The sequence below is a fragment of the Ranitomeya imitator genome, chromosome 4 (genome assembly GCF_032444005.1).
Source record: "Ranitomeya imitator isolate aRanImi1 chromosome 4, aRanImi1.pri, whole genome shotgun sequence".
Classification (NCBI taxonomy): domain Eukaryota; kingdom Metazoa; phylum Chordata; class Amphibia; order Anura; family Dendrobatidae; genus Ranitomeya; species Ranitomeya imitator.
This window is the reverse complement of record NC_091285.1, coordinates 282,460,735-282,480,061: the sequence shown is the minus strand read 5'-3', so window position 1 is coordinate 282,480,061 and position 19,327 is coordinate 282,460,735. Positions and strand designations below refer to the sequence as shown.

General features: G+C 44.1%; 1 protein-coding gene across 1 annotated transcript in view; it reads right to left on the bottom strand.

Annotated features, from left to right (window-relative positions):
* The window catches only part of HMGA2 (high mobility group AT-hook 2), a 353,027-nt gene that overhangs the window by 80,130 nt on the left and 253,570 nt on the right, over positions 1-19,327 (bottom strand). The window contains exon 4 of the mRNA XM_069764688.1: positions 1,930-1,956. Coding sequence (XP_069620789.1) covers positions 1,930-1,956 — 27 coding nt within the window. The remainder of the gene's footprint in view (positions 1-1,929; positions 1,957-19,327) is intronic.

Below are 19,327 nucleotides of genomic sequence, written 5' to 3'. Positions count from 1 at the left end.
GAGTTCAGAAATCAATATTTTGTGGAATAACCATGATTTTTAATCACAGCTTTCATGTGTCCTGGCATGCTTTCCACCACTCTTTCACACTGCTTCTGGCGCAAAAATGTAAGCAGTTCTTCTTTGTTTGATGGCTTGTGACTATCCATCATCCTCTTGATTACATTCCAGAGGTTTTCAATGGGGTTCAGGTCTGGAGATTGGGCTGCCCATGACAGGGTTCTGATGTGATGGTCTTTTAATTTTTGTCAGAGCTGTATATAATTGTGATTCTGATATAATGTGTAAAAATTACATCATTAACAAATTATGTATAGAAATTGTAAACTATATTCCCCCCCACTTTCACATTTTCCTACATGCACATACTGTATGTATCCCTGATTCCACAGTATGATATTTCAATATTAATCATGTTTATATTTTTTTTAGTATATACAACTTTCTTATGATATTTTGTAAATGTATTTATTACCAATAGGTCTATTCCATGAACTTGCATTCACTCTCTGATTTCATTCAGACTCAGGTACGCATGCGCGGTTGTTCCTCCGACACGGATGCGCTAACAAGTGGCCAGTTCACGCGCTTGAACCTGCGCCATCTCCCCATGACGACCCGGCGCTCGAGGTTGAGGGGCTGCGAGTTGGTGATCATGGTGATCGCAGGTAAACAATGCATACACAGTTCATAGGGCCAGATGTGTTAGTTAGATGACATGATCATCATATGATTGCTCATGTGGTCAGCATGTCCCTAAATGGAGCTATACCTTTGGCTGTGAAATACCATCCACCATTGCCTGAACTTTATGTCAATCGCACACACCTCCAGAGCAGGACAGTGTGATTTGCTGGTTATTTCTTTAAAAATGGCATCTACCCCCTCCCCAAAACACGCCTCCTGATGACGCATTAGACAAAACGTGCGTTGGGGTGGTGGAGACGCTTTAAAAAGTAGAATTATTTTTCTGTAAGTACTTGCTTCCATACTTAACTATTTTATATAAACTGTAGGGGATTTTTTACCCCTAGTACTGCTTTATATGTACAGTAAATTGATAAGCTATGACAAGCATACTACCTTATGTAATTTGTACTCTATAGCATCTCCATTTAGTCTGTTCCAGCAGCTTCTTTGCTTCCTTTTTTAATTAGTGTCAATTTTAACATGTTTAATAAAAATCAATTTTTTTTTAAGAGTATATACTCCATGGTTATTTATTTAACAGCTTCTCGTGTCTAAATATACTATACAAGTTTGGTTACCCTAAGTTACATTTCTAGTGGGTTTTTCTGCTGTTTACTCTACAAGCCAAGTAGCATTTCTTCCCTTCCAAGCCCTCTCGTGTATTCAAAGAGTAGTTTTGTTCAGTACAAATTGATTAACAATTTTTTTCTGCATTTTCTCATTACAGCTTGTGAAAAAGCCAAGACTAAAACAACATTTTTGTTCAAAGAATGTGAATGCTGTTTTGATTACTTTGAGGGCTGCAGTTTTTAAAAAAGATACCACTTTTGGGGGGATTTCTGACAAATGTGCACCATAAAGTCACTTCAAAACTGAATAGATCTGCAGAAAATTTTGAAAATTTTGTTGAAAAAATAAAAAAAAATCTTGAGAAACATTTGACCCTTCTAACAACCTAACAAACTAAAAGGATGTTTCAAAGGTATGAACAAAAAATCCACTATGGAAATCAAAGTAGCACGCTACTTATTACCCACATTAAATGTCAAGTGGGCTAATCCTCATGCGGATCTGCTGTGCAATTTGCAGCCCAGCAACAGCATATATGTAATAATCGAGGATCAGCACAGCAGGACATACATAGTCATCAAGTAACATCTTTGGGGAAAAGGCAAAGCCTTAGCTATTAATAATGTGATTATACATTACAGAAAATATATTGGTTAAAAATATATTTACCTGACCAGACTTTTTTTCCTGCTGTGGCTGCAAAAGAACAAAACAAAAAGGGTTAATTTAATGAAAATAATGGAATTATCTAGTACACTTACGGTACTCATCCATAGATGCACTCACAATTCTTCAGTCGCTTGAGCTAAAATCTGTCTCAAAAACCAGTAAAAGCTAGGGAGCCTAGGATTACCCAAATAGAAAAAATACATATTTAGATATGTTTAAAATTACTAAAATACTGTCAATATGAAATATTAACAAATATCTCACTGTCAAGTGTCGATTCCAGTTTCATTTCTGGCTTAAAGGGCATCTGTCACTGCATTTGACCTATCTAAACTATTAATATGAGTACACAGGTTATAGAATGCTGAAAAGTCCTACCTGTATGCCTCATATCCAGGGGCGCCGCTATCATGGGGCAAGTTGAGCCCTTTGCTTCAGGTGGCAGTCCTCACTGAAAGACAGGGGGCGGCAGAGCGGCGGTCAGAACACCTGGTGCCGACTCTCCATAATCCCTGACATTTGCTGTCACTAGTGCGGTGCGCGTGCCCCTGCTCACAACCCATGGTGTGCAAGATCAGCTGGTCATCCCTGCACCCGCAGAGCAGCACACCACATATTGGCTGCTCTGTGCAAACAGGACCTGTGATGATGTCACAGGAGGGGAAGAGTCAGGGGTCATATGATCGGGACCTCCATGGATTGCAGACTCTGCTGTGCTGGTTGCAATGTGTGTATATGAGGTGTATGGAGCGGAGCAGTGTGTGTATGAGGTGTATGGAGCGGAGCTGTGTGTGTACGAGGTGTATGGAGTGGAGCTGAATGTGTATGAGGTGTATGGAGCGGAGCCGTGTGTGTATGAGGTGTATGGAGCGGCGCTGAATGTGTACGAGGTGTATGGAGCGGAGCCGTGTGTGTGTATGAGGTGTATGGAGCGGAGCTGAATGTGTACGAGCTGTATGGAGCAGAGCCGTGTGTGTATGAGGTGTATGGAGCAGAGCTGAATGTGTACGAGGTGTATGGAGTGGAGCCGTGTGTGTATGAGGTGTATGGAGCGGAGCTGAATGTGTACGAGGTGTATAGACCGGAGCTGTGTGTATGAGGTGTATGGAGCAGAGCTGAATGTGTACGAGGTGTATGGAGCGAAGCCGTGTGTGTACGAGGTGCATGGAGCGGAGCTGAATGTGTATGAGGTGTATAGAGCGGAGCTGTGTGTATGAGGTGTATGGAGCAGAGCTGAATGTGTACGAGGTGTATGGAGCAGAGCCGTGTGTGTACGAGGTGCATGGAGCTGAGTTGAATGTGTACGAGGTGTATAGAGCGGAGCTGTGTGTATGAGGTGTATGGAGCAGAGCTGAATGTGTACGAGGTGTATGGAGCAGAGCCGTGTGTGTACGAGGTGCATGGAGCGGAGCTGAATGTGTACGAGGTGTATGGAGTGGAGCTGAATGTGTACGAGGTGTACGGAGCGGAGCCGTGTGTGTACGAGGTGTATGGAGCGGAACCGTGTGTGTATGAGGTGTATGGAGCGGAGCTGAATGTGTACGAGGTGTATGGAGTGGAGCTGAATGTGTACGAGGTGTACGGAGCGGAGCCGTGTGTGTACGAGGTGTATGGAGCGGAGCCGTGTATGTATGAGGTGTATGGAGCGGAGCCGTGTGTGTATGAGGTGTATGGAGCGGAGCCGTGTGTGTATGAGGTGTATGGAGCGGAGCTGAATGTGTACGAGGTGTATGGAGCGGAGCCGTGTGTACGAGGTGTATGAAGCGGAGCTGTGTGTGTATGAGGTGTATGGAGCGGAGCTGAATGTGTAAGAGGTGTACGGAGCAGAGCCGGGTGTTTATGAGGTGTACAGAGCGGAGCTGCATGTGTATGAGGTGTACGGAGCGGAGCCGGGTGTGTATGAGGTGTATGGAGCGGAGCCAGGTGTTTATGAGGTGTATGGAGCGGAGCCAGGTGTGTGCGAGGTGTATGGAGCGGAGCCGCGTGTGTAGGAGTAACTATGTGTGGCCATTATACAGTATGGAGCATCATGTGGGCCCATTATACAGAATGGAGCATCATGTGTGACCATTATACAGTATGGAGCATTATATGTGGCCACCATACAGTATGGGGCACTGTGTGGCCATTATACAGTATGGAGCACTGTGTGGCCATTATACAGTATGGAGCATCATGTGTGGCCATTATACAGTATGGAGCATCATGTGTGGCCATTATACAGTATGGAGCATCATGTGGGGCTCATTATACTGTACTAGCTATTGAACCCGTTCTATGCCCAGGTGGCGAGCATTTATATTGGTATATGGTCTCCATCCTGGTATGTGTTGCTTTCATCCTGCGCCCTAATCTTAACATGTGCTGCTACCATCTTGCGCCCCCATCCTGCCATTTGCTGCTCCCATCCTGCGCCCCCATCCTGTCATGTGCTGCTCCCATCCTGCGCCCTAGTTCTGTCATGTGCTGCTCCCATCCTGCACCACCGTTCTTTAATTTGCTGCTGCCATCCATATGCCCCATACGCTGCTACCTAAAGGTTGATGGCCCCCATAAGATGCTCCATAGTATATGCCTCATATGCTGCTCCATTATGGTTGATGGCCTTATTTTCCACCATAGTATGCAAATAAAATGTTAAAAAAACAGACAATGTGATTTTCTGGATTTTTTTTTCTCAGTTTGTCTCCCATAGTTGAGGTCTACCTATGATGTAAATTACAGACGCCTCTCATCTTTTTAAGTGGTGGAACTTGCACTATTGCTGACTGACTAAATACATTTTTGCCCCACTGTACTTACCTACCGCTGTCTGTCCCCGGCGCTCTGCTTCTCTGCACTCCTCCTGCACTGGCTGTGAGCACAGCGGCCGGAAAGCAGAGCGGTGACGTCACCGCTCTGCTTTCCGGCTGACCGACGCTCACAGCCAGTGCAGGAGGAGTGCAGAGAAGCACAGCGCCGGGGACAGACAGCGGTAGGTAAGTATGTAGTGTTTGTTTTTTTTACTTTTACGCTGGTAACCAGGGTAAACATCGGGTTACTAAGCGCGGCACTGCGCTTAGTAACCCGATGTTTACCCTGGTTACCAGTGAAGACATCGCTGGATCGGTGTCACACACGCCGATCCAGCGATGTCTGCAGGGAGTCCAGCGACGAAATAAAGTTCTGGACTTTCCTCAGCGACCAACCATCTCCCAGCAGGGGCCTGATCGTTGGTCGCTGTCCCACAGAACGATTTCCTTAACGATATCGTTGCTACGTCACAAAAAGCAACGATATCGTTAACGATATCGTTATGTGTGAAGGTACCTTAAGTCTGTAATAGTGACTGTACATTGAGTGGTTTAAGCTTTGCTTATTGATGTGTGCTTATATGCTAATAGTGCTACTTAATCCCATCACCATTGTTTGCCATATCTTGATGTTGGACTGAAAGACCCTGGGTAATTCTAAAAATAGCTTACATACCTTGGGTATAAATTGACTCAGAGATCACATCCTGGCAGTCTGAAGTAATACAGAGCTACCAGCCGGACATTCTGCAAACTACACTACAGACAGAAAAAAGGACTGCAGCCAATTCATCATGGCACCATCACGAGGGACACTGGTCTAGGATTCTATAGGATACAACCTAGGGGTTTTCGGCTCCGGTTGGAAGGACACAGATCTGATCCAGTGACCATCTCTGCACCATGGATATGTTTGGTGAAAACCAGGGTTGGGTCCCGCTGGTCGCCTGGTTCCATGGAGCTGGTCCGATAAGACAGGTGGTGACTCTCGTGTCAACTGGCTCTGAACCTTGTATGGACTCTATGGACAGTTCTTGGTCATCTCCCTAGGCTTGTCGTTACCCCTTCTCTGTGCGTTCATCCACAGATGGAGTAGCGACCCTGGGACCTCTGACATCGTGTCATACTGGAAACACGTGGAGACGCCGTGATATTTTATATGCGCCCATGTACCCATACAATTCCAGGCATGTTGGGAATGCTCCGTTTGCTATTGTGTGCTATGGCTCAATAAAGTATGGCCGCCCTGTTTTACCTTAACCCTGTATTGTCTGTGTAGTGTATTGCCCACTGGGAGATAGAGCGGGCGTTCAGTGGTATGAGCCGTGGTCCATGCAGTCTTGCTAAAGACAGCTGGGCCACCGGACAAGAGCACCCACTGACCCCGCTTCTCCGTAACAGATGCTCCATAGTATATGCCTCATATGCTGCTCCATTATGGTTGATGGCCCCCATAAGATGCTCCATAGTATATGCCCCGTATGCTGCTCCATTATGGTTGATGCCCCCCATAAGGTGCTCCATAGTATATGCCCCGTATGCTGCTCCATTATGGTTGATGGCCCCCATAAGATGCTCCATAGTATATGCCCCGTATGCTGCTCCATTATGGTTGATGGCCCCCATAAGATGCTTCATAGTATATGCCCCGTATACTGCTCCATAAATGTTGATGGCCCCCATAAGATGCTCCATAGTATTATATGCCCCGTATGCTGCTGCAATATATATATAAAAAAATAACATACTCACCTATCGTCGCTGGGCGCCGAGTGCTGGGGGGCCTGAGCAGGTGGGGACACCGGCGCGCTGTGGGGGTCAGGTGCCGGAGTCGCCGCTAGCTCAGGCCCCCGACACTTGCTATATTCACCTGTCCCGTTCCAGCGCTGCGCGCCGCTCCATCTTCCAGGTCCTCTGCTTGTGACTGTTCAGTCAGAGGGCGGCACGCATTAAGCGCATCATCGCGCCCTCTGAACTGAACGTCACAGGCAGAGGACCCGGAAGATGGAGCGGCGAGCAGCGCTGGAACGAGACAGGTGAATATAGTATACTCACCCTCCGTCCCTGCTTCTCCGTTGGAGATCGCGGTGTGCGTTCAGTGCTTACGCATACCGCAATCTCCTGGGCTGCGTCACTCTGTGGGGTCCAGACTGGGCAGGCGCTTGCACAGTCTATAAAGGCTTCGGACAGAGTGACGCTCCCAGCGTTATATTATAGATGGAGCAATATATGGGGCTTATTATACTGTATGGAGCAATATATGGGGCATGTTATTCTGTATGGGGCACTATGCGGTGCCCACAATACTGTATGGAGCAATATATGGGGCTCATTATACTGTATGGAGCAATATACGGGGCATATTATTCTGTAAGGAGCGCTGTGGTGCCCAGAATACTGTATGGAGGACTATACTGTCTGATTTATGACCTATTGTAGAATGTACAATAGTTATCACTCATGTAATGTATGGGGGGACTGTATATGAGATGGGAGCCCTATAGGGGGGGCGCCGTTTTGAAGTTTGCCTCAGGCAGCAGTGTGGCTAGGTTCACCCCTGCTCATATCAGATGCCTTGTTGCGTTCAAAACCGTATGTGCTTTCTTGTCTCCTAACCATGGCTCATTAAGAGATGAAACATTGACTTACAGGTTAATCAACTTATGGAGAAGCTAAAACCTGCCAACAGTTTTCTAGTATGAATGCATTAAAAATATGTTTAGGCCAAAAGAGATTATATATATATATATATATATACACAGTACAGACCAAAAGTTTGGACACACCTTCTCATTTAAAGATTTTTCTGTATTTTCATGACTATGAAAATTGTAAATTCACACTGAAGGCATCAAAACTATGAATTAACACATGTGGAATTATATACTTAACAAAAAAGTGTGAAACAACTGAAAAGAAGTCTTATATTCTAGGTTCTCCAAAGTAGCCACCTTTTGCTTTGATGACTGCTTTGCACGCTCTTGGCATTCTCTTGATGAGCTTCAAGAGGTAGTCACCGGGAATGGTTATCACTTCACAGGTGTGCCCTGTCAGGTTTAATAAGTGAGATTTCTTGCCTCATAAATGGGGTTGGGAGCATCAGTTGTGTTGTGCAGAAGTCTGATGGATACACAGCTGATAGTCCTGCTGAATAGACTGTTAGAATTTGTATTATGGCAAGAGAAAAGCAGCTAAGTAAAGAAAAAACGAGTGGCCATCATTACTTTAAGAAATTAAGGTCAGTCAGTCCGAAAAATTGGGAAAACATTGAAAGTGTCCCCAAGTGCAGTTGCAAAAACCATCAAGCGCTACAAAGAAACTGGCTCACATGAAGACCGCCCCAGGAAAGGAAGACCAAGAGTCACCTTTGCTTCTGAAGATAAGTTTGTCCGAGTCACCAGCCTCAGAAATCGCAGGTTAACAGCAGCTCAGATTAGAGACCATGTCAATGCCACACAGAGTTCTAGCAGCAGACACATCTCTACAACAACTGTTAAGAGGAGACTTTGTGCAACAGGTCTTCATGGTAAAATAGCTGCTAGGAAACCACTGCTAAGGACAGGCAACAAGCAGAAGAGACTTGTTTGGGCTAAAGAACACAAGGAATGGACATTAGACCAGTGGACATCTGTGCTTTGGTCTGATGAGTCCATATTTGAGATCTTTGGTTCCAACCACCGTGTCTTTGTGCGACGCAGAAAAGGTGATGGACTCTACATGCCTGGTTCTCACCATAAAGCATGGAGGAGGAGGTGTGATGGTGTGGGGGTGCTTTGCTGGCGACACTGTTGGGGATTTATTCAAAATTGAAGGCATTCTGAACCAGCATGGCTACCACTGCATCTTGCAGTGTCATGCTATTCCATCCGGTTTGCGTTTAGTTGGACCATCATTTATTTTTCAACAGGACAATGACCCCAAACACACTTCCAGGCTGTGTAAGGGCTATTTGACCAAGAAGGAGAGTGATGGGGTGCTACGCCAGACCTGAACCCAATCGAGATGGTTTGGGGTGAGCTGGACCGCAGAGTGAAGGCAAAAGGGCCAACAAGTGCTAAGCATCTCTGGGAACTCCTTCAAGATTGTTGGAAGACCATTTCCAGTGACTACCTCTTGAAGCTCATCAAGAGAATGCCAAAAGTGTGCAAAGCAGTCATCAAAGCAAAAGGTGGCTACTTTGAAGAACCTAGAATATAAGACATATTTTCAGTTTCACATTTTTTGCTAAGTATATAATTCCACATGTGTTAATTCATAGTTTTGATGCCTTCAGTGTTAATTTACAATTTTCATAGTCATGAAAATACAGAGAAATCTTTAAATGAGAAGGTGTGTCCAAACTTTTGGTCTGTACTGTATATATATATATATATATATATATATATATATATATATATATATATATATATATATATATATATACGCACACATTATATATATATATATCTATATACATATATATATATATATATGTATATATATATATATATATATATATATATATATACATATATATATATATATATATATATACACACATATATACAGTATAGACCAAAAGTTTGGACACACCTCATTTAAAGATTTTTCTGTATTTTATTTTCATGACTATGAAAATTGTACATTCACACTGAAGGCATCAAAACTATGAATTAACACATGTGGAATTATATACTTAACAAAAAAGTTTGAAACAACTGAAATTATGTCTTATATTCTAGGTTCTTCAAAGTAGCCACCTTTTGCTTTGATTACTGCTTTGCATTCTCCTGATGATCTTCAAGAGGTAGTCACCGGGAATCGTATTCCAACAATCTTGAAGGACTTCCCAGAGATGCTTAGCACTTGTTGGCCCTATTGCCTTCATTCTGCGGTCCAGCTCACCCCAAACCATCTCGATTGGGTTCAGGTCTGGTGGTCATCTGGCGTAGCACCCTATCACTCTCCTTCTTGGTCAAATAGCCCTTATATAGCCTGGAGGTGTGTTTGGGGTCATTGTCCTGTTGAAAAATAAATGATGGTCCAACTAAACGCAAACCGGATGGAATAGCATGCCGCTGCAAGATGCTGTGGTAGCCATGCTGGTTCAGTATGCCTTCAATTTTGATTAAATCCCCAACAGCGGCACCAGCAAAGCACCCCCATGTCATCACACCTCCTCCTCCATGATTCATGGTGGGAACCAGGCATGTAGAGTCCATCCATTCACCTTTTCTGCGTCGCACAAAGACACGGTGGTTGGAAGCAAAGATCTCAAATTTGGACTCATCAGACCAAAGCACAGATTTCCACTGGTCTAATGTCCATTCCTTGTGTTCTTTAGCCCAAACAAGTCTCTTCTGCTTGTTGCCTGTCCTTAGCAGTGGTTTCCTAGCAGCTATTTTACCATGAATCGAATCTGAGTTGCTGTTAACCTGTGGTTTCTGAGGCTGGTGACTCGGATAAACTTATCCTCAGAAGCAGAGGTGACTCTTGGTCTTCCTTTCCTGGGGCGGTCTTCATGTGCGCCAGTTTCTTTGTAGAGCTTGATGGTTTTTGCCACTGCACTTGGGACACTTTCAAAGTTTGCCCAATTTTTCGGACTGACTGACCTTCATTTCTTAAAGTAATGATGGCCACTCGTTTTTCTTTACTTAGATGCTTTTTTTCTTGCCATAATACAAAATTCTAACAGTCTATTCAGTAGGACTATCAGCTTTGTATCCACAACACAACTGGTGGTCCCCACCCCATTTATAAGGCAAGAAATCCCACTTATTAAACCTGACAGGGCACACCTGTGAATTGAAAACCACTCCCGGTGACTACCTTGAACTTCAAGAGCATGACAAGATTTTGCAAAGCAGTCATCAAAGTAAAAGGTGGCTACTCTGAAGAACCTAGAATATAAGACATAATTTCAGTTGTTTCACAATTTTTTGTTAAGTATATAATTCCACATGTGTTAATTCATAGTTTTGATGCCTTCAGTGTGAATGTACAATTTCCATAGTCATGAAAATACAGAAGAATCTTTAAATGAGAGGATGTTTCCAAACTTTTGGTCTGCACTGTATATATATTTATATATATACACACACACACACACACACACATTTTGGGCTTTTTTAAAATACTTGTGACAAAAAATGTTGAGACTGACACAAATTTTCAGTTTCACAAAGTTTGCTGCCTCAGTATTTTAGTTAGATGTTTCTATGGTTACTGAAATATAATTATAAGTATTTCATAATTTTTCAAAACGTTGTTGACTAATACATCAAATGTATGCAAAGATTCAAAATATTTATTTTATTTTTCAGGACTTCTGCAATTTCCCCTGCCATGCTGGATATCAGCTTCTGAGCCAAATTGTGGATGAGGTCAACCCATTCTTGCCTAATCAGTGCTTGCAGTTTATCACAATTTCTGTATTTCTGTTTGTCCACCTGCTTTTTGAGTATACACAAGTTCTCAAAGACATTGAGATCTGGGGAGTTTCTGGGCCACAGATCCAAAAATCCAATGTTTTGCTCACCGAGTTCTTAGTTAACACTTTTGCCTTGTGACACGGGGCTCGATCATGCTGGATCAGCATTTTTCATACCAAAATTGCTCCTGAAATGATGGAAGAAGTTGCTCTTCTTTATCCAAGACAGTGTTCTTAGGCAAAATTGTAAGTGAGCCCACTCCCCTGGATAAAAAGCAACCACACACATTAATGGTATCAGGATTAGATGTCTGAAACAGTCTAAAGGGTCTTCATCAGAGAAAATAACTTGATTTCAAGCACCAGACCTCTTTTTAAGGCAACCAGTCTGCTCTTATAATTCAATCACCATCATAAAGTGATATAAATGACTTTGTCCTTGTTAACATTTTCCACTGAGCCAAAGTGAAGATCACTAAATTGCTGTAAGTATGTAATTTTTTGGCTAGGCTGAAAATAAGTGGAAATTATGTTTTAGGGTACAAGTTAATTTTCATGTCAAGAAACTTTCCCACGGTGCTCACGCTGACGTCAGAAAGGTGAAGTGAGTAATTGGCTATGAACTTATAATAGTAAGTTGGCTAATAGTAATTAGAAACCCTTTCCCTTGTTTATCCCACTCTTTTTTACAAGGTCCTTGACGGCAGAGACAACTGGAAAAACTCGCCTTTTTTTTGACCCAGACCTGAAAACATGATATCCTGTGCAGACTTTACAGCTCTCGTGTCTGGACACCCCATAGTGTTCCTGACGGATCTTACGAAGTTATCTATACTTTCTACAGGAAAACATGCTCCGCCTTCATCTTCAGACGAGCTGGGAGATGATCCTGAAGTATTGGAAGACCGGATGAGGCCCTCTTCGGACTCCGTACTAGAGGCAGGGGAGAGACGCTTAGTTCCACGTTTCTCTAGGGATTTTGATCCGAGAGACTGGATCTCCTGTCGTATCATGGCCCTAATATTCGTGGTTGTTACAGCATCCTCGTCTTGCAAAGTCTGCTTTATACAGTCCTGACATAACCTCTTGGGGTACGTGTCAGGCAGGGGTTGCAAACATAGAGCACATTGTTTGTGCTTAGTTTTATTGGACTTTTTAGCCTAAGGGGAGAGCAGAGAAGGAAGGGATCAGCTTATAGGTAGAGGATCATGAAACACTCACCCAGTGAAGCTAACGCCATACCGGTCTTGGAGGTGGAGACTTTGTGTGGGGAATAAGTAGATCTGAATCTATACTTCTTGTCTTGCTCCTGTGAGTATCAGCTCCTGCCATGGAGCGATCACTCTTCTTTGCAGATTTAGCACTGCTCATGTCAGCGCTCTCATCCACCGCTGGTGGAAGCTCGTTATGTGCCGGGGACAGCATAGTGAGCGATTAGCGCTGTGCCCCGGCCTGTATTTGAAAAGCGCGGTCATTAGAACGCCGCCTGCCGCGAACCTGAAGTGTACCCATCCACTTCCGGTTCAGTGAATCAGCGCGGACTTAGCCGCGTGATGCTGCCGCCGCCGCTCCTATGGACACTCATGCCGCAGCGCCGCTGGAGAGCGGCCGATCCTCCACACTTGCCTCCTCCATAGGCCGGACTTCAGTCGCCCGGAACCTGCTGGATGGTGCCCAGACGAGGGGGGAGGATGCATGCAGAGCTTCCCCCGACGCTGCCGCTGACACCGCAGCCCCTGCTGTTCCCTCGGATACCACACAGGCGGGTGCATGGGTCAGGTAACCTGGAGGTGCTCCAACCACCTCCCTCCATGTAGGTGTTCCAGGATTTCCGATAGGAACAGGAAACCAACTGAGGAGGAGAGGGGGGCCGCACTTTTTGTCTCTGTAGGTTTCCTGTTCCTATGGGCGGGTCCCTCTCTCATAGTGGGTGCTGTCGTGGCAAACGGATCCTGCAAATGTGCCTGCAGGATGCGTTTTTTGCCCATAGACTTGTATTGCCAACGGATCGTGACGGATGGCCACACGTCGCGTCCGTCGTGCACTGGATCAGTTGTGTTTTGGCGGACCGTCGGCACAAAAAACGTTCAGTGTAACGTTTTTTGTACGTGGCGTCCGCCATTTCTGACCGCGCATGCGTGGCCGTAACTCCGTCCCCTCCTCCCCAGGACATAGATTGGGCAGCGGATGTGTTGAAAAACTACATCCGCTGCCCACGTTGTGCACAATTTTCACAACGTGCGTCGGTATGTCGGGCCGACGCATTGCGACGGCCCCGTACCGACGTAAGTGTGAAAGAAGCCTAACCCTAAATTTAGCCCCAACCCTAACCCTAAATTTAGCCCCAACCCTAACCCTAAATTTAGCCCCAACCCTAACCCTAGCCCTAACTCTAATTTTAGCCCCAACTGCTCTTCTCCTGCCGGCCAGCAGATGGCGAGAGATGGTGGGCGCACTGCGCATGCGCCCGCCATTTTTTTTTGCCAAGAAGATGCCAGCGGCCAGGAGGAGCAGCAGGAGGACCCAGGGACACTGGTGAGTATAATAGGGTCCCTGAATCCCCCTATTTCTCTGTCCTCTGATGTGCGATCACATCAGAGGACATAGAATTACACTTTGCTTTTTTTTTTTTTGCGGTCGCCGGTAAACAGTTAATTACCGGCGATCGCAAAACACCGATCATGTTATTTGGGGTCTCGGCTACCCCCGGAAGCCGAGACCCCAAAGATTCTGCCGGTGCCGGCCGGCGGGCGCACTGCGCATGCGCCCGCCATTTTGGAGATGGCGGCGCCCATCGGGAGCCATGAGGAGCACCGGGGGAGACCGGTAAGTATTGGGGGGCTACCTGGGACCCCATTTCTCTGTCCTCTGATGTGCGATCACATCGGAGGACAGAGAAATTAAAAAGAAATCGCGGGGTTTTTTTTGCGATCGCCGGTAAACGGTTAATTACCGGCGATCGCAAATGCGGGGTCAGTAAAACCCCCCCCGAATCATGTTCTCTGGGGTCTCAGCTACCCCCGGCAGCCGAGACCCCGGAGAAAATCTGACTCTGGGGGGTGCTATTTACTTTTTCCACAGCGCCGTTAATTAACGGCGCTGTGGTTTAAGTACCCTTAGCGGCCGCCGTTAAAAGGCGTATCAGCGGTCGTTAAGGGGTTAAAAGACAATGTTTCATCTATCCAACTGCAATATTATTGATAAATATGCTGCACTGTTTACATTGTATTCCAATATGAGTACTCTCATAGAATATCTGGTAATCTATTCACATGACTGTGAAAATAAACTGGAAATAAATCTCAATGAAAATGGAATAAAAATTGAATAAATGCAAAAATCCAGGGTACCGAATAAACACAAAAACTCATACACAATTATTTCCCAGTTAAATATTTTAACTAAATGACTATTGTTAAAATCCCAAAACAACATTCTCTTTTGCATTGTGATATTAATCACACCTGGAATGATGTTAAAACCACATCAAACATAGAAAATCTTTTAGCCTGACTGATTCGTACTCCTCACTAAATCACTGTGCATCGCTTGGCTTGAGGTCAGGAACTCATGTGACTTTGCCACAGTGGAACTCCATGAAAGAGCTGCCAGCTTTACCAAATGTTCCATGAATTACTTTCTGACACTTCAATGAGGGGAAAGACAAAGTCTGAAAATGGGCCAGCTTTGGCAAATTGCCTAGCATGTGTCAGAGTAATTCTGAAACCTGCCCCTCTAGAAAAAAAGAAATTAACTCCATGCTCCTCAGACAACCGTACAAACAGACCCTTGAAAGTTTCAGTGCTTGTCAGGGTTATAACCGTGTGCATGTTTTTCCAGCTTGTGACACCCAGTGGCTCCAGACACTACATGGAGGGCTTTTCTTCATGTGTTTTTAGATTTATGAATGGTAGGCGCTCTTGAACTTCTAGCACATTCACACACTCAGAAAATGAACCTTCGCTTAACTGGAAAGAAAGGCAGCCAACTATTTTATTTGTCTACAATATATAAGGCATGTATTTAATGTGTACTGATTTTCTTTCCATTGAACACTTGTAACATAGGGTCCATGAGTAAGTGCAAAAACATCAATGTTTTTGGAGAAACAAAGGCAAGGTACTGCAGAATGTGAAACCCATATATTTTTGCAATTTTCCCAAGTTTAAACCATAATGTCTTTGTGTCCTCTCAGGAGCATGGATGATAGTATTAGTACAGTTTAATTAGATTAGTAATAGGTTTTAAAGTAAACAATGCCCTAGGAATGTATTACCCTACCCATGTGTAAAAAATTAACAATGCACTATCAACTCAGTGCCCTACCATTGTGTAAAAGTAAACAATGCCCTACCAACTCAATGCCCTACCATTGTGTAAAAGTAAACAATGCCCTACCAACTCAGTGCCCTACCATTGTGTAAAAGTAAACAATGCCCTACCAACTCAGTGCACTACCATTGTGTAAAAGTAAACAATGCCCTACCAACTCAGTGCCCTACCAATGTGTAAAAATAAACAATGCCCTACCAACTCAGTGCACTACCAATGTAAAAAAATAAACAATGCCCTACCAACTCAGTGCACTACCAATGTAAAAAAATAAACAATGCCCTACCAACTCAGTGCACTCCTTCATTTTTCTGCTATCTAAACTGGGCAAGTATTGGACTGTTTGCCTGGGAGGCCTGGAACCTGCCAGAATTTATTGTGCTGTTCCATTATTTCTGATATATATATATATATATATATATATATATATATATATATATATATATATATATATATATATATATATATATATATATATATATATATATATATTCTGTGTAAATTGTTTATTCTATAAACTTCTGACAACGTGTCTCCGAATTTACAAGCAATACATTTTGTATTTTTTTTCTGACAAAGAAAAATGGTCAAAATAAAAAAAACAAAAAAACAGTGCTTTCAGACCTTAAATAGTGCAAAGAAAACACGTTTATAATCATTTAGAAACAACAATACTAATGTTTTTCCTCAGGAAGAGTTCAGAAATCAATATTTTGTGGAATAACCATGATTTTTAATCACAGCTTTCATGCGTCTTGGCATGCTTTCCACCAGTCTTTCACACTGCTTCTGGCGCAAAAATGTAAGCAGTTCTTTGTTTGATAGTTTCTGATTATCAATCATCCTCTTGATTACATTCTATCGGTTTTCAATGGGGCTCAGGCCTGGAGATTGGGCTGGCCATGACAGGGTTTTGATGTAGTGGTCTCTTAAAGGGACACTGTCACCTGAATTTGGAGGGAACAATCTTCAGCCATGGAGGCGGGGTTTTGGGTTTTTTGATTCACCCTTTCCTTACCCGCTGGCTGCATGCTGGCTGCAATATTGGATTGAAGTTCATTCTCTGTCCTCCGTAGTACATGCCTGCACAAGGCAATCTTACCTTGCGCAGGCGTGTACTATGGAGGACAGAGAATGAACTTCAATCCAATATTGCAGCCAGCATGCAGCCAGCAGGTAAGGAAAGGGTGAATCAAAAACCCCAAAACCCCGCCTCCATGGCTGAAGATTGTTCCCTCCAAATTCAGGTGACAGAGTCCCTTTAAGTTTTGAAGGAAATAATTATTTGATCCCTTGCTGATTTTGTAAGTTTGCCCACTGACAAAGACATGAACAGTCTCTAATTTTAAGGGTAGGTTAATTTTAACATTGAGAGATAGAACATCAAAAATAAAGTCACATTGTAAAAATTATATAAATGTATTTGCATTTTGCAGTAAGAAATAAGTATTTGATCCCCTACCAACCATTAAAAGTTCTGGCTTCTACAGACCAGTTAAACGCTCCTAATGAACTCGTTACCTGCATTAAAGACAGCTGTCACCTTTATTATTATTATAGCGCCATTTATTCCATGGCACTTTACATGTGAGGAGGGGTATACATAATAAAAACAAGTACAGCAATCTTAAACGATACAAGTCACGACTGGTACATGAGGAGAGAGGACCCTGCCCGCGAGGACTCACAATCTACAAGAGATGGGTGAGGATACAGTAGGCACGGATAGAGCTGGTTGTGCAGCGGTTTGGTCGATCGGTGGTTACTGCAGGTTGTAGACTTTTCAGAAAAGATAGGTCTTCAGGTTCTTTTTGAAGGTTTCCATGGTTTATAAAAGACTCCTGTCCACAGACTCAATTAATCAGTCAGACTCTAAGTTCTACAACATGGGCAAAACCAAAGAGCTTTATAAGGATGTCAAGGACAAGATCATATTTTTGCAATTTTCCCAAGTTTGCCACGATAGCAGCTACTACTCAGGCTGCATCCACCCCAAGTAGAAGATACCTATCTGACTGCCATTCAAACTATTGGCATTTTCTGCCACTTAATCCTACATATTTGGTATAACCTTCCATTATACCACATCCCTTTGTACATAACTGATGAAGGTCTCCTGTTGGGACCGAAACATTTGATACACATTGGGATTGAATAAAATCACTTTCATCTTATCGCAAAGTTGAGTGCCGGGTTCTGCTTTATATGTGATTACGGTTTGGGAACCTACCCGAGCACCCTTTTGTCGCTGTGCACATGCCTATTTAACAAAATGCATGCAAAAGCATGCTTACGCCTGCACATCATCTTGCGCTTGACGCAAACCAAAATGCTGCGTGTGCATGCGTTTAAATGAGTTTGCAATTTTTATTCGCATGGTCGGGGGCGATGATATCATTTTCTGGACATGCGCAGTCTAAAGTAGGCATGCGTACGCATGTCCTTGCGTACCAATACGTTCCCATAGACAGTAATGCGTTTTTTGGATGCAATTATACGCAAGGGGACGACTGCGAGAAATTTGACGCCCTGCCGCACACCGCTGAACGACGCATTTGTACGCATCCGCAAGCGAATGCATGCAAAAACATGTCACTGCATTAATGTTAAAGATATGTACGCATAACGCATGCGGACCGTATGCTGCGCTAACAGACGCAAATGTGACCCCGGTCTTAGAGATGATCTGCAAAGAGGAGTGGACCAAAATTCCTCCTGACAATTGCACATACCTCATCATCATCTACAAAAAAGTCTGACTGCTGTGCTTGCCAACAATGATTTTGCCACTTAAGGTACCGTCACACTAAACGAAATCGCTAGCGATCCGTGACGTTGCAGCGTCCTGGCTAGCGATATCGTTCAGTTTGACACACAGCAGCGATCAGAATCCTGCTGTGATGTTGTGGGTCGCTGCAGAAAGTCCAGCAGTTTATTTCGTCGCTGGACTTCCTGCTGACATCGCTGAATCGGCGTGTGTGACACCGATTCAGCGATGTCTTCGCTGGTAACCAGGGCAAACATCGGGTTACTAAGCGCAGGGCCGCGCTTAGTAACCCAATGTTTACCCTGGTTACCATCCTAAAAGTAAAAAAAACAAATGCTTCATACTTACCTTCCGCTGTCTGTCCCCGGCGCTGTGCTTTCCTGCACTCACTGTGAGCACAGCGGCCGGAAAGCAGAGCGGTGACGTCACCACTCTGCTTTCCGGCCGCTGTGCTCACAGCCAGTACAGAGAAGCAGAGCGCCGGGGACAGACAGCGGAAGGTAAGTATGAAGCGTTTGTTTTTTTTACTTTTAGGATGGAAACCAGGGTAAACATCGGGTTACTAAGCGCGGCCCTGCGCTTAGTAACCCGATGTTTACCCTGGTTACTGGCATCGTTGGTCGCTGGAGAGCGGTCTGTGTGACAGCTCTCCAGCGACCAAACAGCGACGCTGCAGCGATCCGAATCGTTGTCGGTATCACTGCAGCGTCGCTTAGTGTGACGGTACCTTAAGTATTAAGACTTGTTTGCCAAAGGGATCAAATACTTATCTCTCTCTGCAAAATGCAAACAAATCCATACAATCTATACAATGTGATTTCCTGGATTCTATCTTCGATATGCTATCTCTCAATGTCAAAACCAACCCACCCCCAAAACCACAGACTGCTCATGTCTCTGTCAGTGGGCAAACCCACAAAATAAGCAAGGGATCAAATAATCAAATAACCATTTCCTACACTGTGTTCGGGTGGGTTCACTTCACATTTAGTATGTTCGGCAGGAAAGATTACAACAAACAAGCTAAATGTATTGAAAGGGTCATATTTGTAAGGCGGGTCTAAGAGTGTAATTAATATTCAATTATAGATTAACAAA